A 19103-nucleotide genomic window follows, 5' to 3' on the forward strand; every position below is an offset into this window, starting at 1 on the left:
GGAGATCGAGACCATCCTGGCTAACATGGTGAAACCCCGTCTCTACTAAAAAAAAAATACGAAAAACTAGCCGGGCGAGATGGCGGGTGCCTGTAGTCCCAGCTACTTGGGAGGCTGAGGCAGGAGAATGGCGTAAACCCGGGAAGCGGAGCTTGCAGTGAGCTGAGATCCAGCCACTGCACTCCAGCCCGGGCAACAGAGCGAGACTCCGTCTCAAAAATAACAATAATAAAGAAGGAGGTGAGAACCATGAGAATCAAGCTTGGATTTGAAGAAGGATCAGGGCTTTCTTAGACAGAAAAGGCGAGGAAGAACATTCCAGATAGACATCATTGACAGATGTCACTGAGCCTTGTGGCGGGACACTGCGAACTTTTCTTGAGTTGTTATAATCTTTTATTATTTTATTTTATTTTATTGTGAGATGGAGTTTCGCTCTTGTTGCCCAGGCTGGAGTGCAATGGCACGATCTCGGCTCACCGCAACCTCCGCCTCCCAGGTTCAATCGATTCTCCTGCCTCAGCCTCCTGAGTAGCTGGGATTACAGGCATGCACCACCATGCCTGGCTAATTTTTTGTATTTTTAGTAGAGACGGGGTTTCTCCATTTGGTCAGGCTGGTCTCAAACTCCTGACCTCAGATGATCCTCCTGAGTCGGCCTCCCAAAGTGCTGGGATTACAGGTGTGAGCCACCGTGCCTGGCAGTATAATTATTCTTACTGATCTTTTTTCCTTTTCGTGTGCCTCTTAGTGGACCGCTTGCTTTTGTCTTCCTTCTGTCCCCAGGGTTGATCCTGTGCTCAGCACATAGGCCAGGGAAGAATGTGGCTGTGACCCAGTGTTCACTCAGATGTCCTCTCTCCCCCAGGGCCCCCATACTCTGTCCTTAGTGTCTTTTGTCTGGTAACATCTTGGCAGAGAGGCAGAGGGCGGCCTCCATCTGATTGGCGCCTGGCTTGGGTGGCGGTACCTTAGGAAGGCAGTGTATTTTCTGGGAGCCTAGGAAATAACAAGGTATCTAATTTCATCATCAACACTGGGGTCAGTTTCCATGGCAGGAACTATGACTCTGAATATACAACATAAAGTTACCACCCAGACACTGCTGCTCCTGAGTCTTCAGTGGTACCTTCTGCAGGGCTCCCCGACCTGCCCCCGCAGAAGGCTCAGTTCGTTCATTTCCAAGGAGCATGCTTTTGTGTGCTGCCGCTCAGAGTTCTTTGGGAAACCTGTGGTAGCAGGAAACAAAGGATTTAGACCAATGACGATGATCCCCTTGCTCCGATAGAGTGTGACGTGATGCTGGTCACCTTTTGGTGTCTAGGAGGGGGGACACTGATTTTGCTTGCAGAAGTGAAATGATCCATGCTGGCCTCTTTTTTTTTTTTTTTTTTTTTTTTTGAGACAGAGTCTCACTCTATCACCCAGGCTGGAGTGCAGTGGCGCAATCTCAGCTCACTGCAACCTCCACCTCCCAGGTTCAAGCAATTCTCCTGCCTCAGCCTTCCGAGCAGCTGGGACTACAGGCGCCTGCCATCACGTCTGGCTAATTTTTGTATTTTTAGTAGAAGCGGGGCTTCACCAGCCAGGCTGGTCTCAAACTCCTGACCTCAAATGATCCGCCTGCCTCAGCCTCCCGAAGTGCTGGGGTTACGGGCGTGAGCCACTGTGCCTGGTCCATGTTGGCCTCTTTGAGGGCTGAAAGGTTCTCTCTATAAGTTATATAGGGAGGACCCTCCATTTGCCGAGGGCATTACTGCCTATAATGTATGTTCACATGTGCTGTCTCCTTTGGTCAGTACCACACACTACAGGTGAGGAAACTGAGTCTCTGCTGGGACACTGGGTCAGGAAGCAGGCAGTTAAGGTCACCTGTGCACAGTGGCAGCACAAGGGGACCGCCTTCTAGGTCCCCAGCCTGGCCTGAGGGTTCTGTCACTTTTACCTCCCATTCAGTGTTGTTTCTCTTTCGTTCCCCTCCTTTTCAGGTCCCTCTAGGCCCAGGATCTGGGGTCAAGGCTGGTGGGGAGCGATCTGGGTGTCTGTGCAGGAAACCGCGACACTGGGTGAGGTTGGCCTGGGAGACCGCGCCTGGCTGACCAGAGATCTCGTTTTCTTCCAGACTGAGGGGGAAGGCGGTGGGGCCTCCCCACCTGCCCCGCAGAGGATGCAGTTCTTCGGCCGCCTGGTCAATACCCTCAGTGGCGTCACCAACTTGTTCTCTAACCCATTCCGGGTGAAGGAGGTGGCTGTGGCCGACTACACCTTGAGTGACCGAGTTCAGGAGGAAGGGCAGCTGATTCTGTTCCAGAACACTCCTAACCGCACCTGGGACTGCGTCCTGGTCAACCCTAGGAGCCCACAGAGTGGATTCCGGTGGGTGATGCTCAGCGGGAACATACTTCTCTCCTTTGACTCCTCCTCAGATTGGAGGTCTTGTTGGCCAAGAAGCAGCTTCTTTGGGTCTCTATCTGAGGGGTCTGGAGAGGGGTGGGAGAGAGGAGAGACTGTACTCTTAGAGCAGAGGGAAGGGCTTCCAAGACTGCACACTTCTGGCCCGTCAGTGCCCAGCAGCATGAGGCTGGCACGGAAGCCTGGGTTGTTTCCTGCCTGGAGGCTTGACCTATATGGACAAAGGGAAGAAGGAAGGACAGGGAGGCTGACAGGGGCCACGTCAGATAAGGCCCATGAGGAGAACCTTTAGCCCTGGCTCTTTATTTTTGGTTTTTGTTTTTTGAGATAGTCTTGCTCTCTTGCCCAGGCTGGAGTGCAGGGGTAGGATCTCGGCTCACTGCAACTTCTGCCTCCCAGGTTCAAGCGATTCTCCTGCCTCAGCCTCCTGAGTAGCTGAGATTATAGGCACTCACCACCACGTCCAGCTGATTTTTGTATTTTTAGTGGAGATGGGGTTTCATCATGTTAGCCAGGCTGGCCTTGAACTCCTGACCTCAGGTGATCTGCTCACCTTGGCCTCCCAAAGTGCTGGGATTACAGGCGTGAGCCACCGCGCCCTGCCTAGTCCTGGCTCTTTAAGGGCATGGCCGTTCTCATAGGGGCTGCCCAGGGTTTGCTCAGAGGGCCGAACGGAGCTGTCGCCTCTTGGGGCATGCCGGGACTCCCCTGGGCCCGAAGGGAAGGCTTGAAAGCCAGGACAGGGCTGAGGGAACCAGGCCGATGGCAGAGCTGGTTGGGAAAAGGGGAGAAGCAGCCAAGGTTCCAAATGCAGGCCCCAGCAGCGCTTGGCAGACTGGCATCTAGTTGGGCTCAGACAGATATCCCTGTTTCCGCTCACCCATCCATCTGGCTGTCCTGTCAGCCATCCATTCAGCATGCACCAAGCACCTCCAGTGTCTCCAGAGTCCTGGGCTCCAGGCCAGTCCTGGCTGGCCCTGTGAGATGACAAACATGCCCTGTGTCTTTAAGGAATGTATAGTCTGGTGGGGGAGGCCCAGTGCAAACAGGCATCATAGCACCCCTTGGGTGCTCTGACGGAGGGAGAGCCTAGGAAACAGTGTGGATCACAAGGAGGGGACTGAGAGCTACTCCGCATCTGGAAGAGTGAGGAGGAGCCTCTGTGGCAGAACAGAATGGATAAGGTTGTTCCAGCCATGCAGAGGTGTGGAGGTGTGAGCCTGCTGGCAGGTGGCTCTGGCTGGATCCCAGGTGCATGCAGGGCTTTGGTGAGAGTGAGACTGAAGGAAGCAGCTGGGGACTCATTCTGACTGAAGCGGCATGGCAGGAGGGGTCTCTGAAAGTCTCAGGCTGGGGGCCAGGGGCTGCCACCAACAGAAGGGCAAGGCAGGTATCAGGGCCCCATCCAATCAGGTGAGAATTCAGAGCCTGACTCCACAAGGAACCTGAGGCAGAGGCACCCACAGCAGTTGCTTGGGCTAAATGCAGCTCAGTGGCCAGTCCAGGCACCAGTTTTAACACAGCGGGGCTGTTCCAGATTCTGAGTGCAAATGGGGCTGAGCAGACCGCCCTCCAGTTGGACTCGATCAGGACTGACCCTGGATGGGGCAGGCTTTCACTTGCAACTCCAGAGCCCCACTGCAGGCATAGCTGACCAGGGTAGCGGGTCCACTCCTTGGAGAGCTGCACAGCCCCACTTTTGAGATACACGGGCCTGGGGATACCACCAACCTCCACGCACCAAGAATCACCAAGTTCTGTCAGTTGTAAAATCCCTTGACAGGATTCCAGATTTGTCTCAGCCAGCTTAAGCCCCAGTGTGGGCAGACCTCCATCCCAGTGGTATTCAGTCCTTTGCCAGCAGCTTCTTAACTACACCTAAGCTATTTGGTGGTACTTTATAGTTTACAGGATTTTTTTTTTTTTTTTTTTTTGAGACGGAGTCTCACTTTGTCGCCCAGGCTGGAGTGCACTGGTGCAATCTCGGCTCACTGCAAGCTCTGCCTCCTGGGTTCGTGCCATTCTCCTGCCTCAGACTCCCGAGTAGCTGGGACTACAGGCGCCCGCCACCACGCCCGGCTAATATTTTGTATTTTTAGTAGAGATAGGGTTTCACCGTGTTAGCCAGGATGGTCTGGATCTCCTGACCTTGTGATCCGCCCGCCTTGGACTCCGAAAGTGCTGGGATTACAATTTTATAGAATGTTTTTAAGTATGTTGGGTTAGCACATTCTCTGCTAACCCATGGAGGTGGGCAAGGAAGGCAGTATCCCATTTTATACGTGAGAAAACAGACTTGGGATGACAAGTGATTTGTCCTAGATTATACAGGAAGCAGTGAAGAAATAGAATCGATGTCTTCTGTTTCCCAATCCATTTCTCTGTCTGTGCTGCTGTGTTGTTTCCATGTATGTATGTATGTATTTATTTGAGACAGAGTCTTGCTCTGTTGCCCAGGCTGGAGTGCAGTGGCATGGTCTTGGCTCACTGCAACCTCTGCCTCCTGAGTTCAAGCGATTTTCCTGCCTCAGTCTCCCCAGTAGCTGGGATTAGCCCGCTACCACACCCGGCTAATTTTTACATTTTTAGTAGAGATGGGGTTTCACCAGGTTGGCCAGGTTGGTCTTGAATTCCTGACCTCAGGGTGATCCACCCATCTCGACCTCCCAAAGTGCTGGGATTACGGGCCTGAGCCACTGTGCCCGGCCCACTGTGCCCGGCCATTTCCATGTATTTAGACAGACTGAGGAGCATTGGGTGGAATTTCAAGCTAAGCACATTCTCTTCTCTCAGGATTCCTGACATCCCTAACTTGACTCCGGAGGGTTTTTTTTTTTTTTTTTTGAGACGGAGTCTCACTTTGTTGCCCAGGCTGGAGTACAGTGGCACGATCTTGGCTTACTGCAACCTCCGCCTCCTGGGTTCAAGCAATTCTCCTGCCTCAGCCTCCCGAGTAGCTGGGACTACAGGAGCCCGCCACCACACCTGGCTACTTTTTGTATTTTTAGTAGAGACAGGGTTTCACTGTGTTAGCCAGGATGGTCTTGAACTCCTGACCTTGTGATCTGCCTGCCTCGGCCTCCCAAAGTGCTGGGATACAGGCATGAGTCACTGCGCCCAGCCTTGTTTGTCTTATTTCTAAATTTTATTGATTTATTGATTTTCACAGTCATAGCTCTGGAGTCTTTTTTATCTTCTCCTCTCTAACCTGCTCCCACCCCAGCCTTTCCATTTCAGCAGATAGCATCATCCCAGCTGGCTGTGCCAGATCCAGCCATCACATCCATCTTTCCAGCCAGGGGGAGGGCAGAAGGGCAAGGTGCAGAAGGTCAATCTCCCCCTCCTCAGGGACACTTTATGGAAGTTGCACACTTGCCTTCCACCTAAATCCCATTGGCCAGAACCTGGTCACATGGCCACAGCTAACTGCAAGGGAGGCTGGGAAGTGTTGCCTGTGTTGCAGACAGCCACGTGCCAGTCGAAAACCAGAGGTTCTTTCCCCCTCCATCTTGCTGCTGGCTCACTTCTCTTGGCCACAGTCGTGCACGTGTCTTCTGCTGCTCTGGCTGTGGCCTGTACTCCTCTAATCCTCTTCCAAGCTGCTGTCACAACGCTCTTTCCAGAGGGCAAATCTGATTGGTCACTCCCCTGCTTAACTCCTCAAGGGCTTCCTGTTTTCTTTTATTTTTATTTATTTGTTTTTTTTTTGAGACGGAGTCACTCTGTCGCCCAGGCTGGAGTGTAGTGGCGTGATCTCAGCTCACTGCAAGCTCTGCCTCCTGGGTTCACGCCATTCTCCTGCCTCAGTCTCCCGAGTAGCTGGGACCACAGGCACCCGCCACCATGCCCGGCAAATTTTTTTTGTATTTTTAGTAGAGACAGGGTTTCACCGTGTTAGCCAGGATGGTCTCCATCTCCTGACCTCATGATCCACCCGCCTCAGCCTCCCAAAGTGCTGGGCTTAGAGGCGTGAGTCACCGCGCCCGGCCAGCTTCCTGTTTTCTTAACACACCAGGTGCTTAATGGCTTAAGAGGGCCTTATGTGATCAAGTGTATGCCTCTGTGTTCTCAGCTCATGCCACCTTGTGCTCCTGGCCTTTGCCCAGGCTCTTACTGTGGCCTGGAATACTCCCCTTTCTTTGCCTGCCTCCCTTCTTCTTGCCCTCCCCTGACCTGCAGGCTGGATTAGGAGTTTCTGCTGGGCATCCCATGGCACCCATCCCTGCACTGGGGAGTCTGCCTTCCTGGTAGGCCACAGACCTTGGGAGGGACTATGTCTGTCAGGTTCATGACAGTATGCCCAGCCCCCAGCAGGTGCCTGGCATAGGTCAGGTTTGTGGAATAAATGAATGTGATATATTAATTCAGCTTTACAGTATTCATTGAGGGCTGCTGTGTGCCAGGCCCTCTGTGCCACCTGGGTGGAGGGTGGAGGACTGTTGCATTCAGGGCAGTTGAAGGAGCGAGCTGGGAAGTGGGAGGTGGAGGATGGGGACTGGGATGCAGGGGTTGAGGTTACCAAGGGTCCCAGAAGCAGTAATACCAAGACCTAGGGTGTGACCTGGAGTAAGGGCTGCAATGTGGGGTGGGGTCGAGGCCGTGGAGGAGGGTCAGGGCACTGCCGGAGCCCTGGGGTTCTCCAGGACTGGGGTTCTCCAGGGCCAGGGGTGGTCATTGCAGTGTTCTCCCAGCTCCTCTCAACACCCTGCAGTTTGTGGAGAGCAGGCCTGGCACACTGGACTTCCTCTGGCTGGGGGCTGAGGTTCTGCCTTCTAAACGATCTTCCTCCTATGTTGCCCTGGAGGCCTTTGAACTGTCCTGAGTACTTGACGCGTGTTAGAGTGAGCGTGGGCTGCTGGCCTTCCGCTCCAGGTGGAGGAGTTTCTGTTGTTCTTTTGCTGCTGTTGTTGCAGTGAGCTGCCAGGCTGAGCTTCTGGATGGACCTGGGGGATGGAATTAGGAGCTTCCGAATTCTTGGGTTGTATAACCTAAGGCCAGAGTCCCACAGCACTGCTGCTGGGCGGAGAGACTGGACCCTGCTGCTACAGATGGTGACAGTAGCATCTGCAGTTTCCCAGCGGGTCCTGCATGCCTGGGCTTGGCACTAGTCTAAGCAGTAACTCATGTTATCCTCACGACAGTCCCACGAGGTGGGGTCTTTACTGACCTCCTATTACAGATGAGGAAACAGAGGCTCGCAGAATTTAAGGAACTTGCTTAAGGTTCCATAGCTGGTCAGTGTAGTGATTATTCAGACCCTGTCACCTGTCTCCAGAACCCACTCGTTTTTCTTTCTTACGTCAGGGCCACTTTGTAGTGTGGCGAGCTGAGTGGAGCTCCACTGCTCTGGGCTGATCCTGGCCCTTCCTGCCTGACCTATGGTGCGGGGGCCCTAGCTCTCCCCATGTGAGCCCCCAAGGGTCACTTGTAATATGCCTGTGTACATTATGATAGCATAGATACTTCTGTTCCTGGTACAAATTAATCATTTACGGCTGGCATTGACTTGTAACAGATGACATTTGATGAAATTGGCTAGCCTCTCACTGGTATCTCAGCAGAAACAGGGCTGTACCTCCCAGGCATCCTGGGAAGGATGACAGAAGCGTGTGATCTATGCTTCCCTACCAGGAGCTGGCTTTTGAGGCTCTCTGGACTGGGACTTTGCCATAAAACTGCTTATCAGGAACCTCAGATAAGTGGAGTGCCCTGTGTCTTGGCCACGTACTCTGGGGCCAACTACTCCATCCATTCAATCTGCCCACATCCCGTCTTCACCAAGCAGAGTGGAAAGTGGCAGGTCTCTGCCAGAAAAGGAGACTCTGTCCCCATCCTTCAGTGAGGTAATGTTAGAGTGGGACCTTGTGTTCCCTACACAGCCTTGCCCCCGACACAGCTTCTTTGCCCTTGCTTCTCCTTCTGCTAAGAATGCTCCTCCCCGACTCCTTGACTGGACACACGGCTCCCTGTTCTGTGGGTCTGTCCCATTCCCACTCAAGAGCCTCAGCACCGCCCATGTGGCCAAGACACAGCCCCTCTTGCCTTAGGTTGCCGTGGGTCTGTTTCCACATCTCTTTCGCCTCCAGACTGCAGGGCTCCTGAGGGACAGGGCCTGGGGCCAAGTCTCCTCTGCGTTCCTGATGCCTGGTGTTGTGCCAGGCTCTCTGTGGGTGCACGGCAAATATCTGCTGAGTGGCTAGATGTATCCATGGTTGCTGCAGGCCAAGTGTGTTGACCAGAGGGAGTGGGAAGGGCTCCCCTGGGGTGGCTGGGGTAGAGATGGACCTTAAGGGGTCCAGAAGACTCCACCAGCTGGAGGGAAAGTCCCTGCAGAGACAAGGCACCAGGAAAGGCCCAGAGGACAGAGGAGGGGCCCTGTGGGGAGCCTGTGGGCAGGAAGGGCCTGTGCTGGGCTTTGAAACTGGGGACTCAGGTACTGCTCTAGTGTGAGGGTCCTTGGCATTTTTTTGGTCCGGGACCCCCTGAGGCCCCCGGGGAATGAGAACAGCCTCACACAGCCACTTTCAAGAGGTTCACAGATCCCCTGAGGATTAGCCGCAGACCCCTCCCACCCAAGCAGAGGCAGAGCAGAGGCTTCTCAGAGTGGAGGCCAGGTGGCTTCAGTCTGGGGTTCTGGAAGGGAGGGAAGAGACACACCCCGCTGTGTCCTCCGGAGCCTCAGCCTTCTTCCTGAATCTCCCCTTCACCTCCTCACTGTAACCCACACCTGGCTCTCCTCGAAGGACCCCGCTTCCCCCACAGCCCCCTGAGAGTTTTCTCTCCCAGTCCCTCTCCCAGTGGGCCTGGAGGTGGGGTAGGGTCCTCCTTGCTCCCAGCCTTGAATCTCCTGTCACCTGCAATACTGCTTACTGTCACCCCTGGTGATAAGAATCTACGAGCCTGGGGTGCTCCCCAACATCCTCAAAGATGTGAGCCCCCGACTCAGCGTTGCCTCTGGTTCCTGACCCCTCCACGTTCACATGACCACATGCTGGCCTTTATCATTGCCAGTGACAGCAGCTCTCCCATAAATACAACTTTCAACCACCCCACTTTCCAGTCTCTGCATTCTGTCTTTCCAGCTCGTTCCTCTAGTTCCCCACGCGCACAGTGCTTCTCCCCATCGACAGTGAATTGCTCCTGGCTGCTTTTCCCAGCCCCAGCCCGTTCATGTGCCTCGCTTTGTACCCAGCGTGGACTCCGTGGCCTGTCATTGTCACTCCTTCGCCTATACTTCCTGCCTCCTTGCTTCTCTCTCTCTTCGTTGTCCTGGCATCACCAACCCCAGAACTGCTTGATTCCAGTTCTCCACCATGGCTTTCTGCTGACTGCTCTCACTTTCTTTTTTTTTTTTTTTTTTTGGCATAGAATCTTGCTCTGTTGTCCAGGTTGGAGTGCAGTGGCGCTATCTCAGCTCACTGCAACCTCCGCCTCCTGGGTTCAAGCAATTCTCCCTGCCTCAGCCTCCTAATTAGCTGACATTACAGGTGCCCGCCACTATGCTCAGCTAATTTTTGTATTTTTTTGTAGTAGAGGCAGGGTTTCGCCATGTTGGCCAGGCTGTTCTTGAACTCCTGACCTCAGGTGATGTGCCCACCTTGGCCTCCCAAAGTGCTGGGATTACAGGCGTGAGCCACCCTGCCCGGCCCTATTTGCTCTCACTTTGAAATCACAACGTGAGCCACAGTGAGCCTATGATGTGGTTTGACATCTTTCTACATTTCTGTGTTCACCCCTCTCCCAGTCTCCCAGAAGGCATGCCTCCCTCCCTCCCCACAGCCTGCAGCCCCTTCCCCTCTATGCTTACTCTCAGCTGATAGCCCTGCTGCTGTCGCTGAGAAAATAGACTCGCTGAGAAAATAGAAACAGGCAGAGGAGAATTCGCTCCACCCCATGCACACACCTCTGTCCCTGCTTACTCCACATTCCCTGTTGTCAGCACTAGTGTGTCCAGCTGAGGCTGGTCCCCCCATTCAAGGCCATCATCCCCTGTCATTTACTTTTTGACACCATTTGAACAATTATTTCCCCTCTTTCCTACATAACACTTTCCCCCTTTCTACTATATATTTTCTGCTATGGATTGAACGTATCCCCCCAAAATCATACGTTGAAGCCCCAATCCCTCGTGTGATGGTGTTAGGAGGTAGGGCACTATGGGGTGATTAGGTCATGAGGGTGGAGCCCTCATGAATGGGATTAGTGCCCTTATAAGAAGAGGCATCAAAGAGATGATCTGTCTCTGCCATGTGAGGGCACAACAGGAAGGTAGCCGTCTGCAAACCAGGAAGTGAACCCTCACCAGAAAGTCAATCAGCCAGCACCTTGATCGTAGACTTCCTAGCCTCTAGAACCGTGAGAAATAAAGGTTGTTTAAGCCTCCCAGTCTATAGTTTTCTGTTATAATGGCCTGACCTAAGTTATTTTCCATCACTATACAATCGGTTTTTTCTTTGAAAAAAAATTCTTTCTTGACTCTACTTTTTCCTCCAGGCACTGCTTATATTCAACTGTGTTCATTTCTCTCCTATTTTCTCTCTAAACTTTGCAAAAATAGCAAAATATGACACATATAGAGAAAATCATATACAGCTCAGTGATTTATCACAAACATCTGTGTAACCACCACTCGAATCAAGAGATAGGAGCACCCTGGAAGCCCTCCTTTTGTCCCCTCTTCCCAAAGAAGGGTAACCAATATCTTGCCTTTTACGTATTGCATTTTTTTTTTTTTTTTTTTTTTTTTTTTTGAGACAGAGTCTCGCTCTGTCGCCCAGGCAGAAGTGCAGTGGCACGATCTCCGCTCACTGCAAGCTCCGCCCCCGGGTTCACGCCATTCTCCTGCCTCAGCCTCCCGAGTAGCTGGGACTACAGGCGCCGGCCACTACGCCCGGCTAATTTTTTGTATTTTAGTAGAGACGGGGTTTCACTGTGTTAGCCAGGATGGTCTCGATCTCCTGACCTCGTGATCCGCCCGCCTCGGCCTCCCAAAGTGCTGGGATTACAGGCGTGAGCCACCGCGCCTGGCTATCTTGCCTTTTATGATAAAGGCTTTTTAATTTTTTTTTTTGAGGTGGAGTTGTGCTGTGTTGCCCAGGTTGGAGTATGGTGGCACAATCTCCGCTCACTGCAAGCCCCGCCTCCCGGGTTCACGCCATTCTTCTGCCTCAGCCTCGTGAGTAGCTGGGACTACAGGTGCCCGCCACCACGCCCGGCTAATTTTTTGTATTTTAGTAGAGACAGGGTTTCACCATGTTAGCCAGGATGGTCTCGATCTCCTGACCTCATGATCTGCCTGCCTTGGCCTCCCAAAGTGCTGGGATTACAGGTGTGAGCCACCGTGCCCGGCCAAGATAAAGGCTTTTGTATCTGGCTTCTTTGTTCAGCATTTTGTTGGCGAGATTGATATGTTTTGTGTGCAGTTGTCATTTTCATTGCAGTAGAATTCCATTGTCTACTGTATCACAGTTTTAGTTACTCATCCTACTACTGATGAAAATTTGGGTTATTTCTAGTTTTTTTGGTGCATACGTGCATACATTTCTGGTAGACATATACCTAGGAGTGAACCTGCTGCAATTTTGGCTGTAACTTGTCTTCAACATTAGTAAATAATACCGCCCATCTGTTTTCCAAGCAGCAGTGAATGACACTTTCTGTTACTTCATATCTTCTGTTACTTGGTACTGTTAGGTTTTAAAATTTTAGTCATTCTGTCTGGTGTCTAGTAGTATGTTATTGTGGTTTTATTTTGCATTTGCCTGATTGCAAATGAAGTTGAGCACTTTTTGATACATTGAATAACCATTTGGATATCCTCTTCAGTGAAGTATCAGCTCATTTGACTATTTAAAAAATAAAGTTGTTTATCTTTTTCTTATAGAGTTTTAGGATTTTTTTTGGTACATGTGTAGTCCAAATACACACCGTTTGTCAGTGATACACATTCAGCTGTACACACAGTGTTTTGCCTTTTTATTCCTTTAATGGTGTTTATTGATAAACATGAGTTGTTAGTTTTTTTTTTTTTTTTTTTTGAGACGGAGTCTCGCTGTGTCACCCAGGCTGGAGTGCAGTGGCCGGATCTCAGCTCACTGCAAGCTCCGCCCCCCGGGTTTACGCCATTCTCCTGCCTCAGCCTTCCAAGTAGCTGGGACTACAGGCGCCCACCACCTCGCCCGGCTAGTTTTTTGTATTTTTTAGTAGAGACGGGGTTTCACCGTGTTAGCCAGGATGGTCTCGATCTCCTGACCTCGTGATCCGCCCGTCTCGGCCTCCCAAAGTGCTGGGATTACAGGCTTGAGCCACCGTGCCCGGCCGAGTTGTTAGTTTTAAAGAAGTCAGATTTGTTCATCTTCTTTACGGTGTGCTTTTTGTGTCTTGTTTAAGGAAGTCCTTTGCTATCTTAAAGCTTTGAGAAGCATTCCTTCTTTCTCCTATTTTCTGAAAATTGTTGAAGATCTTTCTCTCTCTGTTCTTTCTCTCTCTCTCTCTCTTTCTCTCTCTCTCTCTTTCTTTCTTTCTTCTTTTTTTCTTTCTTGTCTCCCTCTCTCACCCAGGCCAAACTTCAGTGGCATGATCACGGCTCACTGCAACCTCAACTTCCCAGGCTCAAGTGATCCTCCTACCTCAGCCTCCCAAGTAGCCGGGACTACAGGCATGCACCTCCATGCCTGGCTAATTTAAAAAAATTTTTTTTTGTAGAGACAGAGTCTCACCAAGTTACCCAGGCTGGTCTTGAACTCCTGGGCTCAAACAGTTCTCCCACCTCAGCCTCCCAAAGTGCTGGGATTACAGGCATGAGCCACATGTCCAGCCTGTATTCTTTCTTTGTTAAATGTTTGGAAGAATTCATGGGTAAAACCATGTGAGTTGGCCGGGCGCGGTGGCTCAAGCCTGTAATCCCAGCACTTTGGGAGGCCGAGACGGGCGGATCACGAGGTCAGGAGATCAAGACCATCCTGGCTAACACGGTGAACCCCCGTCTCTACTAAAAAATACAAAAAACTAGCCGGGCGAGGTGGCGGGCGTCTGTAGTCCCAGCTACTCGGGAGGCTGAGGCAGGAGAATGGCGTAAACCCGGAAGGCGGAGCTTGCAGTGAGCTGAGATCCGGCCACTGCACTCCAGCCTGGGCGGCAGAGCGAGATTCCGTCCAAAAAAAAAAAAAAAACAAAACAAAAAACCATGTGAGCCTGGAGTTTATTTGTGGGAACATTTTAAAACATGGATTCAATTTCTTTAACAAATATAGGACTATGAGGTTTTCTTCTCATGTCGGTTTGGGTATGTTGTGTTTTCAAGGAATTTTTCCATTTTATCTAAGTTGTCAAATTTGACTGCAGATCTTCTTATTTTCTTTTTAATAGATGGAGGATCTGAAGGGTTGGTACTTTGTGTTCTTTCTATTTCTTGTTAGGTTTTGCTAGGGATTTGCCAATTTTAAAAATCTTTCCAAAGAACCAACTTTTAGCTTCGTTTATTTTTTGAATCCCTGAGTAGCTGGGATTACAGGCGCCCGCCGCCACGCCCGGCTAATTTGTTGTATTTTTAGTAGAGATGGGGTTTCACCATGTTGGCCAGGCTGGTCTCGAACTCCTGACCTCGTGATCCGCCTGCCTCGGCCTCCCAAAGTGCTGAGATTACAGGTGTGAGCCACCGTGCCCCGCAAGCCTCTTTTTAAATGGCACCAATCTCATTCATGAGGGCAGAGCCCTGATGATCGAATCACCTCCTAATGGCCTCATTTCTTAATCCTTTCACACTGAGAATTAAATTTTAACATAAGAATTGTAGGAAGACACAAACATTCAGACGATGGACCATATATAAAACACTTGTTCTACCAACTAACAGAATATACATTCTTTTCAAGAACACCTATATGAAAATTATAGACACTGACCTATGCTGGGCATAAAGCAAATACTAACAAATTTCAGATACCTGAAAAGATTTAGACTATGTTCTCCAACTACAGTGCAATTAAGCTAGAAATCAATAGCAAAAAAAAAGTAACTATAAATAAGTCCATATGTTTCAATTTTAAGCAAGATACATGTAAATTATCTATGGTTTAAAAAAGAAAAGAAGTCACAGTGAAATTTAGAAAATATCTTGACCCAGCTGGGCGCGGTGGCTCATGTCTATAATCCCAGCACTTTATGCGGCCAAGGCAGGTGGATCACCTAAGGTAAGGAGTTCGAGACCAGCCTGGCCAACATGGTCAAACCCTGTCTCTACTAAAAATACCAAAAATTAGCTGGGCGTGGTGGTGGGCGCCTGTAATCCCAGCTACTTGGGAGGCTGAGGCAGGAGAATCGCTTGTACCTGGGAGGTAGAGGTTGCAGTGAGCCAAGATCATGCCACTGCACTCCAGCCTGGGTGACATGAGCAAAACTCCAAAAACAGGAAAGGAAGGGAGAGGAGAGAGGACAGGAGAGGGGAAGGGAGGGGAGGGGAAGAGGAAGGGAAGGGGACAAGGGTAGGGGAAGAAAGGAGGGGAGGGGAAGGGGGAAAATGGATGGGTGAAAGCGGGGAAGGGGAGGCTGCCTATCAAATTTATAGGATGAACTTCCACTTCTGGCCATGACAGAATATCCTGTATCAGACTAGCCTTCCTATTTATGTATTTATTTCTGAGACGGAGTCTTGCTCTGTCGCCCAGGCTGGAGTGCAGTGGTGCAATCTCAGCTCACTGCAACGTCTGCCTCCTGGGTTCAAGCGATTCTCCTGTCTCAGCCTTCCAAGTAGCTGGGACTACAGGCGCCCGCCACCACACCCAGCTAGATTTTTATATTTTTAGTGGAGACAGGGTTTCACCATGTTGGCCAGGCTGGTCTCAACACCTGACCTCAGGTGATCCACTCGTCCCTGCCTCCCAAGAGACTTTTCATTACAGCTTTGATCTCATTACTTGTTACTGGTCTATTTAGGTTTTGGATTTCTTCACTGCTCACTCTTGGTAGGTTGTGTATGCCTAGGAATTTATCCATTTCTTCTAGGGTTTTCAATTTATTGGCATAGAGTTGTTCATGGTAGCCTCTAATAATCCTTTGAATTTCTGTGATATTGGTTGTAATGTCTCTGTTTTCATTTCTGATTTTTTTTTATTTGGGTTTTCTCTTTTTGTTAGTCTAGCTAAAGGTTTGTTGATTTTGTTTATCTTTTCAAAAGCTTTATTTTGTTGATCTTTCAATTTTGTTTTGTTTCAATTTCATTTATTGCTGCTATGATCTTTATTATTTCTTCTACCAATTTTAGGTTTGGTTTGCTCTTACTTTTCTAGTTCTGGGAGGCGGAGCTTGCAGTGAGCCGAGATCGTGCCACTGCACTCTAGCCTGGGCAACAGAGCGAGACTCTGTCTCAAATAGTAACAATAATGATAATTTAAGACTTGTTTTGTGGCCTACCATATGGTCTATCCTTGAGAATGATCTATATGCTGAGGAGAAGAATGTGTATTCTGCAGCTGTTGGATGAAATGCTCTGTAAATATCTACTAGGTTCATCTGATCTATACTGCAGACTAAGGCTGGTGTTTCTTGGTTGATTTTCTGTTTGGATTATCTGTCTAATGCTGAAAGTGGAGTATTGAAGTCTCCAGCTATTATTGTATTGAGGTCTATCTCTCTCTTTATTTATTTATTTTTTTTGAGACAGAGTCTCGCTCTGTCGCCCAGGCTGGAGTGCAGTGGCGCGATCTCGGCTCACTGCAAGCTCCGCCTCCTGGGTTCACGCCATCCTCCTGCCTCAGCCTCCCGTGTAGCTGGGACTACAGGTGCCCGCCACCACGCCCAGGTAATTTTTTGTATTTTTAGTAGAGACGGGGTTTCACCATGTTAGCCAGGATGGTCTCAATCTCCTGACCTGGTGATCCGCCCGCCTCAGCCTCCGGAAGTGCTGGGATTACAGGCGTGAGCCACTGTGCCCCACTGAGGTCTATCTCTCTCTTTAGCTCTCAGAATACTTCCTTTATATATCTGGGTGTTCCAGTGTTGGGTGCATATATATTTAAAATTGTTACATTATCTTGCTGAATTGACCCTTTTTTTTTTTTTTTTTTTGAGACGGAGTCTCGCTTTGTGGTCCAGGCTGGAGTGCAGTGGCCGGATCTCAGCTCACTGCAAGCTCCGCCTCCCGGGTTCACGCCATTCTCCTGCCTCAGCCTCCCGAGTAGCTGGGACTACAGGCGCCCGCCACCTCGCCCGGCTAGTTTTTTGTATTTTAGTAGAGACGGGGTTTCACCATGTTAGCCAGGATGGTCTCGATCTCCTGACCTCGTGATCGGCCCGTCTCGGCCTCCCAAAATGCTGGGATTACAGGCTTGAGCCACCGCGCCCGGCCAGAATTGACCCTTTTATATAATGACCTTCTTTGTCTCTTTTTATAGTTTTTGTCTTACGGTCTGTTTTGCCTGATAGAAGCATAGCTACTCCTGCTCTTGTTTGGTTTCCATTTGCATGGAATATCTTTCTCCATCCCTTTATTTTCAGTCTATGTGTGTCTTTATAGGTGAAGTGTATTTTATGTAGGCAACAGATCACTGGGTCTTGTTTTTCTATACATTCTGCCACTCTGTGTCTTTTGATTGGAGAGTTTAGTCCATTTATGTTCAATGTTATTATTGACAAGTAAGGACTTATTCCTGCCACTTTATTGTTTTCTGATTGTTTTGTGATCTTTCTTTCCTCCCTGTTTTCCTTTTAGTAAAGGTGATTTTCTCTGGTGGTATGTTTTCATTTCTTACTTTTTATTTTTTTGTGTATTGGCTGTATGTTTTTTGATTTGAGGTTAGCATGAGGCTTGCAAACAATATCTTATAACCTAATATTTTAAATAGATGATAACTTAACACTGATTGCATAAACAGATAAGCAAGATAAAACTAATAAAACTCTATATTTTAACTTTGTCCTCAACTTTTAACTTATTGTACTGTTTAAGTCTTGAAAAGTTGTAGTTATTATTTTGGTTGGTTCTTCTTTTAGTTTTCTACTCAAGATATGAGTGGCCTACATACGACAGTGTTATGGTATTCTGTATTTTCTGTGTACCTGTTATTACCAGTAAGTTCTGTACTTTCAGGTGATTTCTTATTTTCATTAATGTCCTTTTCTTTCATATTGAAAAACTCCCTTTAGCATTTAGCAGTATGTGAACTGCGTTTTTCAACTCCAGAATTTCTGCTTGATTCTTTTAAATTATTTCAATCTCTTTGTTAAGTCAGTTATCTGATAGGATTCTGAATTCCTTCTCTGTGTTGTCTTGAATTTCACTGAGTTTCCTCAAAACAGCTATATTGAATTCTCTGTCTGAAAGGTCACATATCTCTGTCTCTCCAGAATTGGCCACTGGTGCCTTATTTAGTTCATTTGGTGAGGTCATGTTTTCCTGTATGATCTTGATGCTTGTGATGTTCGTCACTGTCTGAGCATTGAAGTTAGGTATTTATTGTAGTCTTTGCTGTCTGGGCTTGTTTGTACCTGTTCTTCTTAGGAAGACTTTCTAGGTAATAAAAGGGAGTTGGGTGTTGTGACCTAAGTTTTTGGTCACTGCAGCCATATCTGCATTGGGGGTACCCCAAGCCTACTAATACTGTGGCTCTTGCAGACTCGTGGAAGTACCACTTGGGTGGTCTTAGATAAGCTCTGGAAGAATTCTCTGGATTACCAGGCAGAGACTCTTGTTCTCTTCCCTTACTTTCTCCCCCAAAAATGGAGTCTCTCTCTCTGTGCCTGGAGCTAGGGGAGGGGTGACACAAGCACCTCTGTGGCCACTATCACTAGGACTGTGCTGGGTCAGACCTGAAGCTAGCACAGCACTGGGTCTCACCCAAGGCCTACAATCACCACTGCCTGGCTACTGCCTATGTTTGCTTAAGGCCCTAGGGCTCTACAGTCAGCAGGCAGTGAAGCCAGCGAGGTTATGTCCTTCCCTTCAAAGCAGCAAGTTCCTCCGACCCCTATCCTGGGAAGGTCTTTAGATGCCATCTGGGAGGCAGGGCCTGGAGTCAGAAACCTTAGTAATCTCCCTAGCGCTCTATTCTATTACAGCCTGGCTGACACCCAAGCCATAAGACAAAGTCCTTCGCACTCTTCCCTCCCTTTTCCACAAGCAGAGAAGTCTCTCTCCATGGCCACCACTGCCCCAGCCCTGTGGCAGGTACTGCCTGGCCACCGCTAATGTTCATTCAGGGCCTAAGGGCTCTTGAGTCAGCTTGTGGTGAATGCAGCCAGGCCTGGGACTCTCACTTCAGGGCAGTGGGCTCCCCTCTGGCCCAGGGCAGGTCCAGAAATGCCATCCCAGAGCCAATACTTAGAATCTGGGACCCCAAGAGCCTTCTTGGTGCTCTACTGCACGTAGCTGAGCTGGCACCTAGGCTGATTTATGCTTTTTATGAAGGTACTTTGTGTGTGTGTAGTTGTTCAACTTGGTGTTCCTCCAGGGAGGACAATGGGTGGAGGTTTCGATTTGGATATCCTTTTTTTTTTTTTTTTTTTTGAGATGGAGTTTTGCTCTGTCACCCAGACTGGAGTGCAATGGCACGATCTCAGCTTGCTGCGACCTCTGCCTCCCAGGTTCAAGCGATTCTCCAGACAGCCTCCCGAGTAGCTGGGTTTACAGGTGCCCGCTACCATGCCTGGCTAATTTTTTTTTTAATTAAAAAGTAAACTTTAATGTTGAAAATGCA

At 49.5% G+C, this 19103-nt stretch overlaps 1 protein-coding gene across 5 annotated transcripts in view; it reads left to right on the plus strand.

The window, feature by feature from the left end:
• Positions 1 to 19103, plus strand: part of PLA2G6 (phospholipase A2 group VI) — a 71859-nt gene that overhangs the window by 11204 nt on the left and 41552 nt on the right. For all 5 annotated transcript variants that reach the window (XM_017861323.1, XM_017861327.1, XM_017861324.1 and 2 more), the window contains exon 2: positions 2123 to 2376. In XM_017861323.1, the coding sequence (XP_017716812.1) occupies positions 2168 to 2376 (209 nt within the window). In that variant the 5' untranslated portion in view covers positions 2123 to 2167. The remainder of the gene's footprint in view (positions 1 to 2122; positions 2377 to 19103) is intronic.

The sequence above is a fragment of the Rhinopithecus bieti genome, unplaced genomic scaffold (assembly GCF_001698545.2).
Source record: "Rhinopithecus bieti isolate Rb0 unplaced genomic scaffold, ASM169854v2 scaffold_56975, whole genome shotgun sequence".
Lineage (NCBI taxonomy): Eukaryota > Metazoa > Chordata > Mammalia > Primates > Cercopithecidae > Rhinopithecus > Rhinopithecus bieti.